This window comes from Anser anser, assembly GCF_964211835.1.
Source record: "Anser anser genome assembly, chromosome: 1".
NCBI lineage: Eukaryota > Metazoa > Chordata > Aves > Anseriformes > Anatidae > Anser > Anser anser.
In genome coordinates, this window is record NC_139720.1 from 192,231,180 (window position 1) to 192,247,666 (window position 16,487).

General features: G+C 38.5%; 1 protein-coding gene across 6 annotated transcripts in view; it reads right to left on the reverse strand.

Annotated features, from left to right (window-relative positions):
* Nucleotides 1-930: 930 nt before the first annotated feature.
* The window catches only part of SGCG (sarcoglycan gamma), a 144,817-nt gene continuing 129,260 nt past the window's right edge, over nucleotides 931-16,487 (reverse strand). For all 6 annotated transcript variants that reach the window (XM_083804380.1, XM_083804379.1, XM_083804378.1 and 3 more), the window contains 2 exons: nucleotides 5,079-5,202; nucleotides 931-4,643 (listed from right to left, as the gene is read on the reverse strand). In XM_083804380.1, the coding sequence (XP_083660506.1) occupies nucleotides 4,470-4,643; nucleotides 5,079-5,202 (298 nt within the window). In that variant the 3' untranslated portion in view covers nucleotides 931-4,469. The remainder of the gene's footprint in view (nucleotides 4,644-5,078; nucleotides 5,203-16,487) is intronic.

The window sequence follows — 16,487 nt, forward strand, 5'->3', positions numbered from 1 at the left end:
AAGGATAACTGCTACAGGAAACTGACTGAACCATCAATTAGTAGCTTAAATCTAAGCAGCTGTCGTGGTAGAGTCTTGTTGAGTTTGTTGCTATTTATCTTCTTGCGGAAGTTTCAAAAGTTTTCCTCTCAACAGCACAAGCACCTATTTGAAAAGGAATTGTTCACTTGCCTCAGCATTTAGTGAGAAAAAAATACCATTTTAAAAGGAAATAGATTTTTGTGTAGGCAGCTACTAAAATAAAAAATAGTTGTGTAAAGAAACACGGTTTTGAATATTTTTACTTTGTCATCAAAATAAAGTTACAGTGGTGATTGGAAAAGTAGGATTTGTTTAAGAACTATTAGTATATGGCTTGCATTAAGTTGGTACTAGGGTTACTTTAAAAGAGGTTTTAATAAAATCTATTGTAATTGTTCCAATTAAAGTAAAAAAAGGTAGTACCAACTTTAAGATTTTGTATTGCCAAATCTGAACTGTCTGAGGATGGCTGGATAGATATTGTGTAACACTGCCAGAAATAATAGTTCAAGAATAATTAAACTTGACAGACGAAGTAGATGTTTTCATTTGGAGAAGATGCATGTTTTTGTCACGTGGAGGTGTTGGTCAATGAGTTTTTTTACCAAGGCTGTTTTCCTTTCCTTTGGTTTGCTTTCCAGGTGATTAATTCAGTAGCACTGGCATAATATTTTGCTTTCTCTCACCAACTACTGACGAAGACAAAGAAATTTCAGATGACCAGTGAAGCCTAATTGCAAAGCATAGTCTCAATGCTGGGAAGTAAATCTTTAGTTGTGGTCCAAATTCAGTCCTATTTTTAAATAGCATTCATTTCATATTCTTGGAGTCTTGGGAAGGTAATCACGTTTTAAAACATAAAAACATTCATTTAAGGTGAATTTTGTTTGAACACAAAGGAGAAGGAGATTTTTCAAAATGTAGAAAGTTTATTCAAGAACTCAGTTTTCAGTTAATTCTTGCAATTTCCTTTTGCATAAAGTTATATAAAGATAAACAAATGTAAATACTAAAGGACTGTGAAATGGAAATAAAGGGCTGTGTTTGGGCAATTATCAGTATTTACTACTCCTTTGATGTTTTACTTTTCCACTGTATAGTAATCCCAACCAACTACAAAAACTGCCATATGTAGTTCTTTTTTGGGGAAAAACATGCAAACAATACAGTTCACGATGCTGGGTGGTATTTTTTTTCTCCATTTGCTTAACATATTTGAAAATAAATCAGAGAAGTGCATACTCTTACTTTCCTGTGCCATAATTTTCTGTTACTCTCTTAACTCTTTACTAGAGTTTGATTCAAATAGAAACAATAATTTGGAAGTATTAAAGGTTGGTGGAAAGATGGCTGCATGGAGATACCAGAAATGATAATTTAGTGATGTATGAACTACATTGACATTAACAATTCAGATGATAGCATCAATTGATTACACTGTGATAATTTTAGCATGAATTTGGTTTCTTTACTAACCACAATTAAAAGAAAAAAATCCCCCAAATGTTCTTCAGTGGCAAGAAGCTGCCATCCAGGGTTTAAAAAAACTGTAGTTTTTCACTTCACAACTTAAAAAATGCAACTATGTTTTTAACATCAGTTTTGTAGAATAATGAAAATGAGAATGAAGTTTAAAAAATTAAAAAGGGGCAAACTGGTGGTTAGGATGATGGCCCAGCCTGGGACACAGCAGCTCTACTACCCAGAACTCACCTGTGAACTTAGGCAACTCAAAAAGGATTATCTCCACGGAAAGACAGTATGCATTGCAATGTCTATCTGAGGTGCTATAATGCTCAGTAGTGTTACTTAGCCCCTATTTTCTTAGGTGTACACCACAGCTTTGTAAATGTTAACTAAGATGGAGCAACTTCAATGGATGAAGTTGCAACAGAAGTTGCTTCAAAATACCCAGCATTTTAGGCATTAGGTTATTCTTGTGAAACATGGGAAGCCTGGATTTGATCCCTTGCTTTGTATTAAGTGGCAATTCATGTTTGAAACTGTGCCTCCAAAACAGAAGCTTAAAATGAGTAACTTAAAATGCTACGTTTTCATTGCCAGCAGAATAGGTAAATTGTGACTAATGTACTTATTTTCAGTCTCTGGCTAAAATTTAGAGATTAAATCAGGTAGATGAGTAGTTTGGTACCACACAGAATGTGTATATGGTCCTTGCTGTAGGAAATACAGGCATGAGAAAAATGAGATGTCTTTGAAACCAGATGGTGGTTTAACTCTCTGAGGACTTAAGTCCCTGTTTTGCTGTTGCACTACTTCCAGACATTACAGCATTCCAAGTTTCTTTTAGCAGTAGTTTTTAGGTATCTGGCACATGCAGTGGAATTTGCTGTCTTTTATTGTAATATATAGAATTTCTATCCAATATATATAAGCTAAGACTACCCATAATTTGGTCTGCAAAAACTTGTACATGAAGCTGGAACCACCTAAACTAACTTAAATTAATGCTGAAGACAGGTTTCTGTTAAAGGTTGATACAGCTGAAGGTTTAGTTGCGTTATTCAGTAGTAGAGATATATTCCCCTCTTTAGGGCCAAGAGCCCTGGTTTCACTCCTGAAGATGTCTAAAGCCAGAAAAAAGGAATTTTATACATGGAGGATGTGTGGCTTCCTACTTCTCCCTTAGGCATGATGTTAGCAATCAGAGCAGTCTCCAAATGTTACAGGAGACCTTGATTTAGTTGCCTTCTTTGCCTGAAGGGACCCAAAAGCTCAACTCTCACACTTCTCCTGCTTTTTCCCATTGAATCTCTTCTAATTTGCATGAATCGCTGAGGGCTCCACCCTGCTAATGAAGGGTAATTTCAGGACTGTACATTAGCATCGTTGGATAAATTACAAAGGCAGCCCTCGAGGCAGGGACTACTCAGGGCTTTGCTGCAATAAGAACGGATACTGTTAAATGGGGTCTCTTTTTCAACACAAGCTTCTGTAGCTATCTGTGATCTTAACTGAGTGTTGGTTTCTTCAGTTGTCCACCAAAGCTGAAGTACCAAGTGTAAAAACACAGTACAATGTTGGTCATTTGTTCTGATTCTCCTGCCTTAAGGATGAAGATTCTTTTCTGTGAAGGACAGGTATTCTGTGGTTTAATAATGATTATGGTTTTAAATCCTTCTGTAAATAGACCCCAAGGCACTATGTGATAGCAGCTCCTACTTGGGTGATAATAACGAGTGTATATAAAACAGCATCAATGGGGTTAAAAAAGCATGAGGTTTAAATGACAGATTACTAAATACAAATCCTGCTACCCAGAGGTGTGCAAACAATTTATTTGTGTTCAGTGCAACACTGTACAGGGGAATGGGTCTGCAGTTGTGTTTCTCTACAAGGTCAGTAAATGGTTTGTCAGCTCTGGTGAGCATTTACTTTGTATCCAGATTCCTAACATAAAAAATAATAAAAAGTAATTTTACTCCCTCCATTTGTGATGGAGTCCCACTCTGATAGGATCAGAGGTATCAGTCAACAGCTGCAGATGGAAATGAAATAGTCCTCATAATTGAATCCTGTAGGCTGCAAAAGTTTTTTTTTCCCCACCGCCCAAACAGTTCCTTGTAGCAGACAATCTGGAGCCACATTAAGGATTATTTTGTTTTTACTAGTCGAGCTGGCAGAGTAAATTGCCTTGTTGGATTAGTGTGTCCTAAAATCAAAAAGGGGTTTAAATGAGTGTGATGGTACAGGCAGTACAACAAACTATTGCTATTATAAAATATACAAACATATTTTTCTTCTCTTTAGTGAACAGCATTGAAGACACAGAAGGTATAAATAACTCCTGTAACTTTTTGTATTAGTTATTTTTATGTGAATCTCAGTAATATGCAAATCAGCATGTATGTTGCAAAATTAAAATAGAAAGCTATTAGCAAATTAACACCTTTTACACAGGACTTCTACAAATAGCACATCTTTCCTATTTTGTGTTATTGCAAGAACAAAATTGCATAGACCATTTGCTGGCACTGTCTTAATTCCCCAAATAATGCTTTGTCTTATCAAATAGTTCAAGTAGTTCCCTCAATTTAATTTCACCCACTAATGCAGTAAGTATTTACATGTAGTGAGAGAAAAAAAACGCGGAGCTCAGAATATTAGTAATGACATAATCATCTGCCGGAATAATAGTTCAGCAAGAACACATACTCCTTTTATTTTTCCTTATGCTCTCTGTCAGGCTGTTTTCAAAGTCTGACTGCCAGAACGGATCATCTGACTCAAGTCATTCTTCTGAAGTTGAAATGTCATTTGTGCTCTTCTTCCCCTTTCACCCTGTAGTCCAGAGTTGTAGATACAGATTTGTTTCATAAACAGAAGTACTTTGTTTTTAAAATTCTGAAAATTCCACTTTCAGTAACTGCTCATTAGCAATACTACAAAACTGAGAATAACGAGGGCGTGCCGCCTTTTCTGGTGCTTCATTGGCAGACACGGCTGTATTCTTGGCACGTGGAGCCCACGCCGGCCACTGACAAATAAAGCTTGCCATCCGGGCAAACACAGATTTCATACAACCCCTGTGAAATACCAGATCCACCTCTTGTACCCTCAGGCAGCTTAGGCAGTCGCACCGTTTCTGCGTCGAGCAAAAGCTGGGTGGGAGAAAGAAGGACAAATGGGTTTTTTAGAGATAACGATGCAATAAAGTGTGCCATAAAAACAAACAGACCTAGGTGGTAGCTTAAGAATAGCCTGAATGACTTCTGCAGAGCTTTGTGCCTTTGTTCAGCAGTCCTGGGGCTGGAGCTCTGCCAAGAAGCCCCCTTGAGTGCTGCCTGGGCATCTAGGCACCGGCAGGGAGCTGAGCGCCAGCGGAGTTTTATTAAAAGACATTACTCTAAGCTAATACAGCATTATATCAATTGGCATTATTGTTTAATCTGATCCACAAATAGATGTCTTCTTGTTGGCACCATTGATTTTAATATCCCATCCTCTAAAATCTTAGGAGTTCAATTAGCAGAACTGGAGGAAGGACTTTACTCATTGTGAACCACAGTTTCAGAAACAGAAGGGCTTGTACTCACCACACCATCGCTGCTGTGTAGTTTGATATCCATCTGGGAAAGAGCTTCAATATTCCCTGCTTGCGCTTTGATATTAATGCCTCTTGGTGCATCCATGCTCAAAGATCGTGTTGGTGACTCCAGCCTGAAAGCGGGAGCAAGAAATCTGATCGGAGCGCATTCTCATATGTTTCTTTAGTTTGAAAAGCAAGTGAACTTTGGACAAGCACTTCAAGGATCTCGTCTGAACTCATATAAAAGATGCAGCTTCTTTTTTCTTCAGGCAGCCTTGAAAAAGTAGCTAGTAACTTAAATAACACCAAAGCATCCCAAATGAAAAATACATTGGAATTCATAATAATACAAATGCTGAAGTCATAATAATACAAATGCAAGGTATTTTTTCAGATAGTTTCAGATTATTTCATTAGAACTAATTTATTGTTTCTTTAAAAATTAAACCCATTTTTACGTTGTTTCATTTGAACTTGTTTTTATTTGTGACATAATAGGGTATGGAAAATAATACAGTTAGTGCAGTACGGAGGTCTTTTAATTAACAAGTTTTGACATTGCTGTCAGCCAGACCAAGATTTCACTCCGTGTTATTTAACTAGATAGCATTTGAAATGTAAAACTCAAATAGCCTAGCTTGAAGGAAAAATTATGCAATATAATGGAAAGTTTCAAACCCCTCTGTGCCACAAGGTGGCAGGAAGGTACCGTGTTAGCTCAGTGATCACCTCGGTGGGCCAGCCATGCAGGATTAGTGGATTTTATTTTCCAAACAGATAAAGTCTTGTTTTTTTCAGAATTTTGGTACCATTTCCTCAATAAGTAGCAGGGATAGAAGAAGGAATTAAAAATCATGAGAGCCCAAGCTCAGCAACAAGCTGGTGATTATATTGCTTCTTTTGAGTTATCCAGTAAAGAAGTGCTTCACCTGGAGGCACTCCAGCATCAGACTTCTTACAAACTGTGTTTTGTTTCTGGACCCTTCCTGGTGACACCAGCTGGAATTTTGCACCATCAGCCCCCATTGAACAGGTCAATATTAAGGCCATAGAAAACAAATTAGAGGACCTCATGTTTTCCTTCAGATAATGCAGTCCCTAGCATTTTATATAAGGCAGCAGACATGTCAGTGTCCTTTTTCTGTTTTGACATGTATTTTTTTCAAGCAAGTTACATCACTGGATATATTTTTTGAAAAAACTCAGGTCTTCTTGAGGGGTACTGGCCTGACAGCCTCATAGAAGAGGGAACCTGGACAGGTTCCAGCCCTTCAGGCTGACCGTATGAGAAAATAAGGCCCAGGTGAGGAGGAATAAAGGACTCAGGAGAAAATTCAGCTTCTTGGAGTTATGGGAACACTGTGGTGGTCCCAGTTTACTTTACATATGTGTTACCTTGTCTGTTCCATGCACTCCTTCTACAAATACAGAATAGCAGGGCCTACATCCATAACACAGACCTCAGGCACGCTTCCCTGTTCCCCCTCCGCATGTGCTCACCCAACATCACCAGGCAGACACCAGCTTTCTCCAGCCTCTCTGTCTTGCTGTCTACCTTCTGAAATTTAGGGACAAGAGTTGTGTGTGCACGTCTGTGCGTGCAGGCCCTCCCAGCAAATGCTGCGTTGGCCTCTTCATGTGCGCTGAACGGCTGCCGGCCTGGACGAGAGCAGGACTGTGCCCCAGGAGGTCCTGCACTAGGGATGCATCCCATCGTAGGTCTGGACACTGACTACCAATCATATGCTAAAAGCATGAAATGATTTCACACACAGTCCTGATGTAGCTGTCTGATGGGTTTCATTTACTCAAACTGCTTCAGTTCTTCCTTTCTTTGCAGTTACTTCAGGACTCCGAGATGGCACGAACATCTATCATGGTCATGCTGGGGACAAGAGCATGAGTACAGCTCTGTCCTGCATCAGCCTTCATTTAATAATCTTTATTAAGCACTGTCTGTGATTTAACAACTTTTCTATGACCTTGCTTCAGATCTGTAGATTTAAACTTTTATGAAAAGGGAACTCGTGTTTCACTGTGTGACTTACATGGGAGGTCTGTTTCATGGGAGTATTTTTCGATGCACGTTTGTATGCATTGTATAATGAAAAATTAATCAAAGTTCGTATTTTCAATATTTAAAGTTTAATATATTTTCATAAATCTGTGTCAAGGTAGCTGCACATAACAGGAATACAACTGTTTCCTTAGTTTGTTTTAGAAAAAAGCTATAAACATTGAAATTGCTCATGTTTTTTGTAAAGCATTTCACATATATAAATAATCTACATGTAGATATGTATTTTTCTTTTTAAGGTCTGTTGCATATTAGAAGGAGGCAGACTGGGACAGGTTTTTGAAGAGCATATCAGACATGGAGTTTGAAAACAATCACGCAACAGAGAAATATTTTTTTAATTTCTACCAAATTTAATGCTGGCAAGAAGCCTACAGGATCCAGAAGCAGTTACAGATTTATGATATGAGTTACATGTAATTTAAATTACATGCCAGGATTACATTTGGTATATTAATCACAATCCTAATTTTCTAATGTTTATACGGGCCCTATTTCTAGATTAACTAAGGGTGGGGTTAGCTAATTAATTAGGATTTACCTAATTGGGGCTTCTGGGCAATGGAAACTGCGGTGAAGCTCAAGCAGTGATTTTAAGCCCTTCTGGAAGTGTTATGTGTGAGATTTTAACAAAGGCAACATTCAGTAACAATAATGACATATTTCTTCATACAGCTGTCATGTCAAAGGCTCAGAGTCACAAATCTAGACATAAGAAAAGGGAAACAGGCACCTATTGTGGAAATTACAAGACTGAGCTGAACCTTGCCTTTGAACATCCCTTCCATGTCCCTGCTTGGTCCCAAAGACCGTGACTTCATCAGCCCTTAGACTTGACTGTAAATTCTTCAGTGGTCACAGCCTTGAAGAACTTCCAGTTTGTCACTGCTGGGCAGGTTTGGACTTTTCCTATGTCCTTAAAGGTCTGGAGACCACAGAATGGTCCAGTGACCAGTGGATCTACGTAAAACTAGAGGAAGTTGCTATGCACTGCATAAGGTTTGGGTCAGTCAAGGAGCAGATAGAAACTGTGTGCATACAGCGGCTGATAAAGTTTCAAGGTCTCTTCCCTAGGAAATAAAAGGAGGAAGACAGTAGAGGGGGCTGAGCAAAAAGTAATCATACATCCCTCAAAATTCTTGGCAAAATAGGAATTCAGTTTACTTGCAAATGCAAGAGGTGCAGGGAGACTCAGAGGCCAGAAGACTGTCTTGGAGTTTTGGGTCCTTTCGTAGTGTTTGAAGTCAAATGATGAGGGAATATATTGTTACAAATCACTTTATCTTTTTTATATATTATTATTTTTATTACAGGCATAAAAATTGCATTTAACAGAATGGAGTGAGAATCTTTATCATCTGAGTGATTAATTTATGTAATATGCTGCACCAAAGGAGACATCTGTCACAGCCTGTATCTCATTTGGGAAGAGGGATTCAGGACTTAAGGGTAGCTGCTAGGTACTGGGGTAGCTGACAGGGGTGTATTAGCAACTAGTGCGGTGCAGGAGGAATGGATTGGGATTACACAACGTTTGATGCCAAGGACTTGACACCCACATTGTATGTGTTGTGGGGAGTGCTCTGGACTAGCTGTTGCCTGGCCCATACTTGATCTTACAAGTAACATAATGTATCAGAGAGTTGGTTTTAGCACTGCAGAAAGAATACCGTGGTCTTCTGGAGCCCCAGTGTCCTTCATAACACAATGTGGGGTTGCTTGACTGTTAAGAGTGGGACAGAGGAACCACCGTACTCTTGTGGATCTGGGGAGTAGCTAATTCCTTCCTTCTGGCCCCTTTCTGTCTCTTACATCTTATGAATCAGCAAGTATCCTGAATTCATTAAAGGCAGAACTCCTGGATGTTACTCTAGATGTTACTCATGGACTATTCCTCCCAGCACCTATCTGAGAGAGTCCAGGGTTAGTGTAAGTGGACTGGAAAGGTAAATGGACACTGCCTTTGAAACCGTGGTGCACCCAACAGCTGCTGTGTGCATACGTTCAGCTAAATTCGCTTGCTTTTTGGTTAAAATATCAAATATCCTGATCACCTTTACAAAACAGAGTGAAAGGTAAAGGTAAACCTGGCACTAAAAGGTGTGGTGAAGAATATAGCACTATAAAGTATGTGAGTTAAATGTGTTCTTATATCAGTAAAAGAGAAGCACCTATGTGTTTTAGCATTGACTTATCTTTAATTGAAGAAAGGGCCCTTGTATGCAGCAGAAACAAAATCTCAGATATACTGGACTTGACTTACTTTGTATTACATTATTTAACAGCAGTATGTTTAACTAAATCATTAATAAGACATTGGTATGGTGATTTTTTTCGTTGTTGTTGGAAAGCTCTTTTAAACAATGAAAGAACACTAGCTGGGCCCATAAATACTAGAACATAAATACTAGCTAGTTCACAGTTTCATTAAAAGTTTTTCACAACGCTTGCCAGTATTGATTTTTATGAGAATTCATAAAATTTACTAATCCATCACTTATGTTTCTCTAATGTGCTCAATCTTCCTTCCATAGTGCTTTACTATAATTAAAATAAAGGATTCATGCAAAAAGGTCAAATAAATATATAGTAGGTTTGATTTAAGAATGAAGACATAATTTCAGGTTGGAATTTAGGAGACATTCTTCTCAGAAAGAGCAGTCAGGCATTGGAACAGGTTGCCCAGGGAGGTGGTGGAGTCCCCGGGGGTGTACAAGGAAAGGTTGGACGTGGTGCTTAGGGACACGGTTTAGTGGGTGACATTGGTGGTAGGGGGATGGTTGGACCAGATGATCTTGGAGGTCTTTTCTAACCTTAATCATTCTGTGATTCTATGATTCTAATGAGGTCAGAAAACAGTGAAAGATCCCATGCCCCTTTCTTTCTGTCATTTAGTCTATGGGACTGAAGGTGCTGATTCACACTTGCTCCTAGGTATTGATACGGCAGCAGGCATGGGAAGTACGGCATTAGAGAAAAGATTCAAGAACATGAAGAAAAAAGAAGAGATATAAAAAATGATACTCAGAAGAGCTGGAGCTGGAATAACAGTACTTTCTCCACTGGTGTGTATTTGCATGTTATTCTTAGTTCCCTTGAAGTTTCATAAAGATAATAAAATAAAACCTCATGACCTAAATATGGATGTCTCCCACTCCTCTTTTTTGAGTACATGGCTGTGTGGCCCACCTCTCAGTAAATGATCTCCATGACCTCTCAGTGTTAGAAAGCATTTACAAAAAATGGTGTGTTGACTAAACTGTTCCAAGGCCAAATAAAGCCATTACAGTGAGTTCAATAAGGTTTTCAGTTGTGGGACTAAAGATCTCTTCCTGCAAACCTACAATACTCTGAAAGTAAGCCCTATGCAACTCTGCCTGTGCATGTGTACTTCCAAGACTAGGCTCACTTTTTTTTTCTTTTTTTTTTTTTCTGAGATTTGTAACTTCTCATTCCTACTTTATTTCCTACAGAGAAACAGGAAGAATTAGGAAAGCAAATGCTACGGGTTGTACTACAGTCTATAAAGTACTGAGGTTATCCAAGCCACAGCTTATGAAAATGGGGTATAGAGCAACATATGCTGTTGGCATATAAAGAAAATAGCTTTTTCACATTGTCAAGTAAAGAGTCCCTCCTATGCCTCTAGCATGAAGAAAGGAGTCTTACCATGTATACATGCCCTTGAGTTCAAGTCTGACTTTGGTGAAAACAGGTGAAAGAGGAACAGAAATAAAATTAGTCACTGACTGGAGGCCACGGAGCAGTGGAAGAATAGGAAAGGTAACGAACAAAGGAAAAAAAAAAGAGAAAAAGAAAGGGGAAAAGGAGAATCTTTAACCTGCTAAGAAACTAATATCTCTAGAGCCAAAAGGAACCTACAGAGAATTCTGCGGGCTTAGCTGGCCATGGTTCTCTGCATCAGTCTGCTTTCAGCTCTGCTCTTTGAGTGCATGTTAACCTCTGAAAGGCAATAGGAGTATACTGGATTTTTGATCAATCTGAAAGCAGTCTAATTCACCAGAAATGTGGCTAGACATTGTAAGAGGGTAAACCATAGCCAGAGCATACACTAGTTACACCGGAAAAAGAGATTGTTATTTATTTATGGTCCAACGTACAGAATTTCAAACCATATTCTCTCTTTATGAGGAAGCTGGATTTCTGTTGACACAAGCTGGCGCAAAACCTTTCCAAAAATGGAGCTGGAAAAGTGGATAGTGAGCAGCAGGCACACACTAATGCCTGCTGCCAATTCTCACCCAAACTCACTTATCTCCCAGCAGCTTGCTGTTTTGAGGTCAGACAAGTGCAGAGGGTGATCGGGATGTAGGAAGAAGAATAATGCATGCAGCTATGGATCTTGGTGTTCTGTCTTTTAGCTTTTGGTTGTTTGCCAGCAGGTCCAAAGGCAAAGAAGGGCAAGACAGGTGGACTGAACTCTCAGTCTCAGTATATGCCTAATTTCTGTTTTGTTTTGTAAAATTATTTTCATTGTAATGTCTCCTAAAACTACATCTCCATTCAAACAGGAAAGATGAGTTTCACAGCATGTTCCAAACACTGTATATACCTTAAGTACATGGAAGTACTAATACTCAACAATAAACTCTGATTACTACATGTCAAAAAATACAAAATACTAATGACTCATTAAATCTTCCCCAATCAGTTTCTGCACAGTAATGGACCTACAGTGGTTACTTTGTCATGCCTCGGCACAAAATTCTGACTTGACATAACTACTGTAAACCTTTCGAATGATGCCCTTTTTTTTTTTTTTAATCAAAGACATCCTATTTTAAATCACACAAATTGAATTTCTTCATTTAAGGGTGGATTAATTGCTTCCTACCTGTATGATGCTGTCTTTTGTATTCTTCCGTTTCGTTTGATACTCTAAGTCTGAGCTTCAGTGATTTAAACTAAATGAACTATAATGAAAAAGAATTTGACTGCAAACCAGCATCCATTTTCCCCTGTTGAGTCCATTACTTGGTCAATGGTTATGTTATACCATCTCAATTTTTGTAACTTAGTTCAAAGAAACCATTTTCCAAGAGTTATTGCTCCTGGGAGTTGTCTGCCTCAGGACACACATTCTGTTCCAGTAAGACTAATGTCAATACCTACAGCTCCCTAACACTGAATCCCACGTTAGTCTATCATTTATGCCACAATAAAACGTAATATGCAAAACAGTATGGTTTTAATGAAGAAGAATGAAATAAAAATTATTTAAAATAAAAAAAAAAGAACTTTTTTCCATCTTCTTTGAAGCGCACCTGGCTATTTCATTCCAGACAAATTCACAGGAAAACTTATAATAGCACAAATTACAGCTTAATATTAGAAAAGTACTTCTGACTTAAGAATGCCAAGGCTAATACTTCTCCATAAAATATACCATTCCAGAAATAAAAAAGAAAATCACCAGTATCTTGGAAAAATACAGAAAAGTTGTTTGATAATATCAGAAGAAAATGAATAGGTGACAACTGAGCGACATACTACAAGAGTATCTGTTTAGAGGTGTGCATTTACATACAAAAGAAATCTATTAGAGAAAAATTATTTGGACGGAATGAAGGAGCTGTACATAAACCACCTCGTTTTTCTAGTAATTATTAGGCCATTTTTTAAAAAACTTCATAGCACTATGTTGTAATTTAGAGACTACAAAATGATGGAGCAATTTGTTGCAATTTGATTTTAAAAGTCACTTTTTTCTCAAGTCTCTTCTGCTTACTGGTTAAATGCATTGATGAAAATGTCATTTGGGGAGGTCTATTATTTTGTCTGCAATCACTTGGGAAAGTCTCAAAATGTGCTAGGCTTTGCTGGCAGTTTGTAACATTTCTGACCTCTAGAAAATAGACACAAAAGAACATTGTAATGCACTGAAACATCCCACATACTTCAGTAACAGCAGAGCTACTCTGAAATAATTACACAAAGATTCAGTAGGTTTTGCTCTTTCTGGTAGCCTTCTTTCTTCGGACAATTACGCTGTTGTCATTTACATATATACATGTAAAGAGAGTCCTACTGAGTGATGCAGCAGTTGTTGGACAAGTATTACCTGATATATGCTGTTAATAGTAATACAGGACTTTTGTATGATGTGTAAAATTGCTCCAGGATTATTACTTAAAAAGTTCATTCCCTCTTGAAAGTAACATTGTCAACTATTTTGGTCTGAAATAAACAAGCTGTGAAAGTATGGTTACTGAGCTTAAAAATAACATCTCAATACCCCCCCACCTCTATGGATTTTAGCAACTTAGAAGAAAAAGACACTTCTTTTAGGTAAATATGATGGGGTCATGACTTTCCTGAAGAGACAAGGTTCTAGCACGGTCAGGGCCTCCAAGCTAATTATTACTTTGGAAGGACTCATTACCTTGTGTCTGATAGCAAACAAGAACCAGTAATTGGCAGCATTTGCTAGTCCTTGTTACAAGGCTATATAAACAATGATTAACAATTTAAATGAATTCAAGGAATATAGGGCTACAAGTGGAAAAAGCTTCACTCTGGGATTGGAATATTTCCCAGGACAGTGTGTGGCCTTGTTTCTTATGATGAATTTTCATGTCTTCGGAGCTTAGCCAAACATGGCGCTGTTGGTAAGTGTATGACTCCTCTAAACAAATGTAGTTGCCTCTAGTAATGAGTACCGGACATCCCCTGTGCACCCTTCAAAATGAACAGAGAAAAACACGCACTGCTAGGGCTTAATTCATCAAATCTATTTTAAGGTGTCTCTTTTGGGGTAAAATGTATTATGCCCTAACAATACCTGTTTATTTTTGCAAAGAGATGATGAGATCCAATGCAGATAGCTACGCTCCAGATGTATAAATGGGATGAGATCAATCTGACTGCTGTCTGAGCAGTTGTAAAACCCTGAAGCCACGTTCCAGGGGTATTAACCTCTCTGAAAAAAACATTTATGAGGATGGTTCATATGTAAACCTATTGGATATAAAACTACTAGACAGCATCCAAAGGAGGGAAACAAAGATGGTGAAGGGCATAGAGGGGAAGACATATGAGGAGTGGCTGAGGTCCCTTGGTTTGCTCAGCCCAGAGCAGAGCAGGCCGAGGGGAGGCCTCATGGCGGCCTGCAGCTCCCTCACGAGGGGAGCGGAGGGGCAGGCGCTGAGCTCTGCTCTCTGGGGACAGCGACAGGACCCGAGGGAACGGCATGGAGCTGGGACAGGGGAGGGTCAGGCTGGGGGTTAGGGAAAGGTTCTGCACCCAGAGGGTGGTCGGGCACTGGGACGGGCTCCCCAGGGCAGTGGTCATGGCACCGAGCCTGCCAAAGTTCAAGAAGCATTTGGACAGTGCTCTCAGACACGTGGTTTCATTTCTGGGTGGTCCTGTATGGAGCCACGAGTTGGACTTGATGATCCTTGTGGGTCTCTTCCAACTTAGGATATTCGATGGTTCATGAGAGGAACCCTTCCCATTTCAGTGAATGAATTGTGAACGAGTGTTTCTGCTTGCAGAGAGAGGAGAGTTTTAAATCTGGGTGAGCATTTAAGATGCACCTCTTAATACTGGACACAGAGATCCCCTGTGATTGGAACCTCTTGTGTGAATGCAGTCTGAATATGTAAGAGTTGAATGGTAACCAGAAGTATGTGCTGAATTGTGAGCTGAATCACGGAAACAATGAGGAACACATTTAGGATCACCCAAAGTTTTGAGCAGATACAGGTGTTTGTTATTGCTGTTTTGTTTGTTTTTGGTTTTAGGTCTACTCCATACATTAAGGAAGCGTGGTTGCTTTTCAAATAAATATCTCTGTTGGTTTTTAGCTTATGTTGTCTTATGTTAAAAATGATCAAGGCTAAAGGGCAGATCCCTGAGGCACTCCATTCCTTTTGGGCAGCATTCTTAAATGTTGGGATTATTTGCTGTTGTCAGCTGGTATGTTCTTCAGCGTATTTTCCATTACTTTAAATAAAAATTTTCTCATCGTATTTTTATTTCTTAAAATAGTATGTGTTCCAATTTGTTCCATATTTACATTCTAAACACGAAATGACTGGCAACAGATGATTCCAGTAAAGTTCAATTATAAGATTCTGGATTCAAGGGAATTGTGAAGCATAAGCACTGCAGGCACCAACATTGCTTACAGCTTAGGGGTGATCTTTGTATGCAAGTACAATTACAAGGCCAGATTTGAACAACAGATGTTTTCCAGCTCCCAAGGTTTTGGATAACAGAACTTATTTTATGTAAGCAATATGAAAGAAATGATTCAAGTTCTAGGACAAATGCACTTACATATTCTCTTGAAAAGAGAATAAAACACTGCCAAGTTTTAATGATACTTTGAAAAGACTATAAAAGCAATTCAAAACAACATTTATAACCTATTCAAGAGCATAGCAGGCATGATTATTAGAGTGTAGTTATTTGTTTGCTAGTGCTTCATCCATCTTAAATACTGAGATGTTTTTGCCTGTTTGTCCACTGTCACTCAATCCAGAGATATTGAAGGAATGAAGACTAAAGATCAGAACGGAGATATGATTAAAATAGAAGCTTCTCTCAAGACTGGTGGTTATGATAAAGAGTGGTAAGCAGAGCTAATTCAAAAAAGGTCTCCAGGATGACCTCAATTTTGTGATGTGCTGACTCTCAAGGTAATTAAAAACAACCAGGACCCCGGTGAATATGATTGAATCTGGCACACCACAGATGTTTCCAGTATGGTTATCTTTTTCAAATGACTTTAATGATATTATAAAACAACTTATAGTGTTATAAGTTTTTACTCTGATATAATAACACTCTGCATCACTATTGTCAAAATCTGGTTAGTATTTTCATTATGAGTTTTTATTTTCTTAAAAATATCTTTCAGATTCAAATACGCCATGCCTTTCCTTTTATATAATTCAACCAATTTTTTCCTTTGTTATGTAGAAGCATAGAAAGATTTCAAGAAACCAGCAGGTGCTCTTCATAATGCCCACTTGTTCTGCAGGTATGCATGAAAAGAAACACTCAAGTGAAGAGGTCTTTGCTGACAAGCAGGTCATACCATTTCCCTCTTCTGATTCATTAGTACAGTGACTGAGTGTGCCACACTCTTGTTATTGTCCTCACAACTGAAGTATCACAACTGCATGTAAAGGCTCAGAGAGAGGGTAAAGAATGTGAGAAGTGCCTGTGCACATGTGCAATATATCTTGAAGAACTACTGTTATTAAGAAATGCTCCCCTTTCTTCTTCCCCTTTTTCCCTTTCATTTGCCACATGCACATCTTTATGGTGGTGGACTCCTCTTTCATGCCTCCCCTCAGCTTCTTTGATATA